This window comes from Buceros rhinoceros, unplaced genomic scaffold, assembly GCF_000710305.1.
Source record: "Buceros rhinoceros silvestris isolate BGI_N320 unplaced genomic scaffold, ASM71030v1 scaffold5180, whole genome shotgun sequence".
Lineage (NCBI taxonomy): Eukaryota > Metazoa > Chordata > Aves > Bucerotiformes > Bucerotidae > Buceros > Buceros rhinoceros.
The window spans coordinates 56495-63046 of NW_010390130.1; the positions used below are offsets into that span (position 1 = coordinate 56495).

At 40.2% G+C, this 6552-nt stretch overlaps 1 protein-coding gene across 1 annotated transcript in view; it reads left to right on the plus strand.

Annotated features, from left to right (window-relative positions):
- The window catches only part of KIAA1109 (KIAA1109 ortholog), a 100259-nt gene that overhangs the window by 49146 nt on the left and 44561 nt on the right, over positions 1-6552 (plus strand). Inside the window, exons 38-43 of the mRNA XM_010136635.1 lie at positions 773-925; positions 2021-2261; positions 3317-3465; positions 3709-3928; positions 4808-4966; positions 6336-6511. Coding sequence (XP_010134937.1) covers positions 773-925; positions 2021-2261; positions 3317-3465; positions 3709-3928; positions 4808-4966; positions 6336-6511 — 1098 coding nt within the window. The remainder of the gene's footprint in view (positions 1-772; positions 926-2020; positions 2262-3316; positions 3466-3708; positions 3929-4807; positions 4967-6335; positions 6512-6552) is intronic.

The window sequence follows — 6552 nt, forward strand, 5'->3', positions numbered from 1 at the left end:
ATTTTTCCGGAGAAAATGTGAACTTCTGTGTTCTCACAGTGTATTGAATCATGGTGTTTGTTGGACCTGCTTATTAGAGGAAGGGAGGACAAGCACAGTGAGGCTGCAATATTCTAGTAAGAAACTCAAAACAGACAATTTTTTTTGTTTGAAAACTTGCATTGGAAGAGGTCTCACCACAAATTCGGGCGTTCTGTGATTTGCCAAGGAGCTTTCTTGTGTGTCAGCAGTTTTCCACTGCTCGTTTACTCAGCACCATCTAGTGGGAAGATCTTGAGGTGATGCCCATTGTTTAGATCCTGTCTGGCACTGAGAGATTGACTAGCTCAGTGTCAGGCTAGTTTTCTGCTGCACTCAAAAATCAGCCTTTGCAGCAGTTTCTTATCGCTACCTCTCTTCCCACTTCTTTTCCTACACTTTGTGTAGCATTAACCAGATGAGAGCAGTGTCTGGCCTTCCTTTAAGAAGGCATAACCAGCTTATTTGGACAACTCAGCTAGCTGTGCGTGTATGTCTGTTAGTCCAGAAGCATACAACGTGTGTGATTTGAATCCAGCCTTCTGTTCCGTTACTTCATAGAAATAAGTAAACATCAAGTATCGTTTTTCACATGTGCTATTTAAAATAAGGTGTCCGTGTGCCCAGACCTTTGTTACAGAAGTTCAAAATGGGCTTAGAAGTCGCTGATACCACAGGTGAAATCTTGTAGTTCATGTGCACGTTCTGTTTGCAAGTATGTTGATATGTGAAAAATTGTTCTGTTTCCATCTAGAATAAGAGTGTGCACTTTCCTCTGAGAAGCAAGTACAACAGGCTTACCAAAGTGGCTCGTTTCTTGCAAGAAAATCCTTCTTGTTTACTGTGTAATATACTGCACCATTACCTTCATCAAGCAAATTACTCCATTATTGAGGATGCCACCATGGTGAGTTACCCTATAAAAATGGAAACGACTCCGTGTTCTAATGTCTTAAATCAGGTAACAGTTTAAGGAAAGTTACCAAACAAGGAAATAAAACCCAAACTCCTGTATATCCTTAAATTGGTAAGTAGATTTGGCATCTCTCATTTCATCATGTTTCAGATCTGCTTTTTTTTGTGCTGTGGCCTGTGTATATGCGTTATTTTTATCGAGCTATTTTATTAATAAATGCATGAGAAGTCATAAACCAAAAAGACATATCTGGAAAATTGATAATAGCATTTTTATCAGATCTTATTTTTCTTAACAAGTACAGCAAAGCAGTAAAAATTTGCATCTCTAGCTTTAAAATTAAATAAGTTTCAATTATTAAGGCAAGTGCATGCACTGATAAGCCTATTCCCAATTCTCTCCTCAGAACTAATTTTCACATCCTTTAGAAAATACTTGGATGATGCAGACAGTTAAAGAAAAGAGCTAGAATTGTGGGAAATGTAAGGCTTAAGAATCTCATCTTTTTCTTGATGGCTTTAGAACATAAATGTCTGGATTATACTGCTAAATATTGAATAAACACGTTAGGCATAAGTAGGAGTGTTTGTTCCTGATTTTGTGCCACTTTCATAATCCAATTCCACGGTTGCCAGATTTAAACACCCTGTTTTTCAACATATTCAGCTGAGAGCCCAGTGATCAGAAATAGCACAATTTGTGGCAGAAATAGCACGGACAGATTTCTGGCCAAAATAAGAAGCTTTCTTTTTCTTCAGCACAATTCAGTGATGTAATCAAAACAATCCCTGTTTTCTACCTCAAATTTATGGTTTTAAAATACTCCTTACCAACAGTGGGAAAGACGTCATCTCTTCAGTTTCACATAGGTGAATGTATTTCCTGCCTTCAGTGAAGCTACGATTTTTGTCTGAGAGCGCTGTGGCTTCTGAACACCTGTCCGAACGGCCCCCGAGTGGTGCCAGCGTGGTTCTGCCATAAGCCTCATGGGCACAAAGATCCTTACTAAGGAGCGACGACTGTTTTTTCCTCAGTTTGCTTTGAAATAATGTGATAGGCTGTTTTGCTTTCTTTTCTTTTTTAAAGAGCGATGGCCTTCCTGCCTTAGTAACCTTAAAGAAAGGTCTCGTTGCCTTAGCGAGGCAGTGGATGAAGTTCATTGTGGTGACCCCAGCCTTCAAAGGAGTCAGCTTACACAGACCAACTCAGCCAGTGAAGCTGCAGACAAATGCCTACCACGAGCATGAGGATGGACTTGGATTAGACAACGGAGGGGGCCTTCAGAGTGACACAAGTGCTGATGGGGCAGAGTTTGAATTTGATGCAGGTATTTTTGTGGTTTTCTGCGTCCATAAAAATTCATAGGGACAAGTAGCTCCCCTCAAAGCATTTGGCTTCTTCAGTCTTAATGCTTGAATACATTATATTCGTGCTTTTTAGAATCATACTCATTTTGAAGCTTGCTGCTGACAATTATAATTATAGTATTACAGTAATCAGTACTTGTTAGGGGGAAAAACAAAACAAAGACTTCTTTCTTCACGTGCTTTGTCTTGTTATTCACTGCGCGAAATACATCAACTTAGTTTTGTCCTTGATAAAGAGCTCACTGAAAGAACAACAGAAAGGAAGGGCATGAATAAATACATGTTGTTGGAGCACTCTGCTGTCTCGAGTAGACTTCCTTTGTGTTTTAACATCTATGTACAGTGCTACTGTTCTCAGGAATGCATTTATGTTTTTCTTTTCTCAAGGAACAATTGTGTAACATTGAGGACAAAATAATTTTAAAAAATCAGGTGGGGAATCTGCAGAAAAGCCAGGCAGCAGTTACCAGCTTAAAGAGAACAAATGCAAAAATGTGTCTGTGTGAAACTTGTACGTAATCATATAGTATGATGGAAATTTTTGCCCCCTCCTTTAAAAGATCTGCTTTGGTTGAGCAGAAACAGACTCTTAGAACCAGTGAAATATTTAAAATTTTTTTCCCCGTATATATTATTCTATTTTTGACCAAGAACTTTGGAAGCGGCAGTTTTGCTACCTTGTGCACTTTACTTACAGTTGGAATTCACGTAAATGCCGTGCCAGAGTCACCAAAAGAAAGTGAAATTTGGCAAAACCCTTGTGGATCTGTAGCACAAAGCAACGGTTGTACAACATTAGAAGGACAAAAAGATTTGTGCTTGGATTATTTAACAAAATCCAGTAGGCCCGTGATGGAGGTTTCCTCATTTGTCTTGGAATTCCTGAGACAGCTGTGTCTAGGTGTCTGCCAGAATTTGGAAGTTCGTGACTGCTGGTAAATGAACGCACGTAATAAAAGGTTATTTTGGTTCCCCATATATATACAATTGAGAAAAACTGTTTGCTTGGTTCCAGCTACTGTCAGTGAGCATACAATGCTCTTGGAAGGAACAGCTAATCGCCCGCCGCCTGCTGGTGGCTCCTCTGGGCCTGTGACTGGTGCTGAGATCATGAGGAAGTTATCCAAGACTCACACTCACAGTGATTCTGTTCTGAAAATAAAGGTAAGATTTTAGGACCGTGTACGAGAGGAGGGTGGTTTGTGGCTGGGCTGTTCAGAGTGAATTCTGTAGGCTGCAGATGAGTACCTACTTGTCCAAGAAGTAGCTGTAACTTTTTATGACTAATAAACTAGACAACTAACTATAACTAATTGTGTGGTGTTCCGATCTGCTATTCAGACCGAATGTCACTTCCTTTTTGCCTTTTACCCAGTCCTTCACGGGTTCCTTTGTTCTCCCCACAAGGGTATACATCCCTACCATTCCTTGAGTTACACGAGTGGAGATACAGCCACAGACTCACCGGTGCACGTTGGCCGGTCTGGAACGGCGGTCAAGGACAGCCCACGGAAAGAGAGCCTGCTCAGCTATCTCACCGGGAGCTTTCCGAGCCTCCACAACCTTTTGGAAGGGACTCCTCAAAGAAGTACCACCGCAGTTAAAAGTAGTTCTTTAACGAGAACAGGTATGATGTAGCGTAAGTAACTGAAAGGGAGGGGAAGGGGGAGGATGGGTTTTATTTCAGTGATTTAGAACAGGAACTGTATTTTCTCTATTTTTCTGTTTAAGATCGCACCTCTCCCTTCCCTCTCCCCAAATAAGAAGCATAGTTGTTAACAGCAGTTCCTAGGCATCGCTGCATCGTATCATTTCCTAGAAGCAAACATTGAGTGCATCAGGTTGGGAAAAGAGATGACAACTAACAAAATAAACATTTTCCTTTTACTTAGCCTTACTATTTTTTGGTAGTATAATACATAATTACTTAAATCTTTCTGAATAAGGAAATTAATTCTGTATTTATTACTTTTTCTTGACTTGTAAGTAGCTTGAGAAGTGGGCTGAAATGAATGTTCCAGTAACTTAGTTTGTGTATAAATAATAATTTCTGGATTTTTAGTAATGGTCTTTTGAACAAATGTGGTTTGTGGGAGTTTGAAATGCATTCGTTGAAGTTTTTACTGTTCAGAGTCCATTGTTATAATTTACGTGAAGAAAACCAGATAAGTTTGATGCTTCATTTTCTCTAAAACCTCTCTCTTTTGCTGTCAGGGAACCAAATATTCAGAAGAAAAGGTATTTTGGTTTCTTAATGACTCCTTTTCTCTAGTTGATGGTAGAAATGAACAAATGCAAAGACACTTGTAGTGCAACATCTGTTAGTGTCATAGTGTAACTTCTGTGGTAGCACCCGTAGTGTTGCTTGACGCGTAATTTACTGGAATAAACCTTGAGGATTAGGCTTATTTTTATAGTAAATTGTATTGGCAGAAAGCTATGCTGTGCTCCTGGTTTTTGCTGGCTTTGATACAACAAATGCTAAAGCTTCGATTTATCCGTATAGGAAATACTGTGGCCACAGACATGTTGTCTGAACATCCCTTGCTCTCTGAACCATCTTCTGTGAGTTTCTATAACTGGATGTCAAACGCTGTGGGCAACAGAGGAAGTGTAGTACAAGAAAGTCCAGCCACCAAATCTGGACACAACAGTCTTCCAACAGGTATTGCTAATTTCAGCTGAATTGAAGAGATTATTCTGGGATGGCTGTTCCTGAGTTTACCATGTCCTTTCTGAAAGGAATTGAGCAAGTGACGTGAGTTCAACAGGTGTGAATACTGCTTGTGGGGCTTCTCAGCAAACCAGAAAATGAACAAACGTGATACAAGCAAAACTGTTGTTTTTATTTCTCTCATCCTGCCTCCAAAAAATTAGAGTTTTTCCTACATGTGGAAGTGTGAATGTAGCTTCCAAAATCACATGTAGCTGCCAAAATCTAAGTCATAAGATCATCCTCACTTGCAGAGTTCCTTGGATCTTGTTAGTTAATTTTAATCTAATTTGCATATGCTGTTTTTGTACGTTGGAATCCTTGCTCTGTCTCAGTTCAGTTTTGAGACTAAACATAATCATCTGTTTTGAAAGCAAGGTGGTTTTTCAGGGATGGGGAGTGATGAACCGGTGTAAGGGAATGGAGAAAAGAAAATACACGTTACTGAAAGTCTGAAGTGTGTTAGAGATAGATATGTAGCAACTTACGGCAGCTTCTTTATTCTTTTAAGCCTGTCATCATTCATAATCCTTGAGTGTGTGTATCCTAATTTTTTTTGCTCACCCTCAACTTGACTGTTTCTTCTATTGTCTTTCAACAAATTACTATTATTGTTATTTAATTATTATTAATCTTGGGCAATAGTAAATAGGCGTATAGTCATGGCTCTTGAAGTGCTGTAAGCTTGAGTTTTGAAGAATCAGGATTAATTTACATTGGCAGAGCAACTCATGAAAGTCCAGTCCAGACTCAAGAAGCAGGTGAATCAACATCGCTCTGCCCTTGTGCTGCAAGTGTGATTGTTTGCAAACAGAGCAGCTGCAGGGAAGTGGCTCTCCGTGGTTGTTTTTACGAAGAGCGTGTTTGACTGGACAGTAATCTATAGAGATCTAATCAGTGGATCCTGCACTGGAGCTAACAAAACCCAGAAGCTGATAGCACATGGAAAGCTAAAAGCAAGTATTTACAGCTGTGGATAATCTTCTCTTTTGTTGATGGAATAGCTATTTCAGTTTAAACAGGAGTCAGTCTGTTAAAACTGCAAATTATAGAACGGGCTGCAGACTAAAGGCCTTGGGAAGGAGGTCAAAGAGATGGAAATGCGTTTGTGCGTTGGGCTGTCTCTGTGAGGTGTGTTGGCAACGTTGGACTGTTTTCTGTCTCCTGAGTGCCTCTCTTGTGAGGTTATGGGCCTGGCTGGGGTTCTGACTTTCTCTGTGTATGGCATGTCTTTCTAGATAATAAATCTTGCTGAATTACTGGAGTTGGTGATGTTAAAATTTGCTGTGGTGTTAGTGTTCCATGAGTATTTATTTGTCAGGTGTGGCACCCAATCTTCCTACGATACCCTCCGCTTCAGATTTCAACACCGTTTTGTCCAGTGACCAGAACACCCTGGATGGCACACACTCGCAGCACAGCACCAGTCAGGATGACATTGCTGGTGTAGAAGAGGGTAACCAGGGGTTTCCTGCTGTCCAGCTAGCAGATGCACAGGTAGGTGTGGTTTGCTGGTGTGTTTTGGAGTTCTGTAGGGA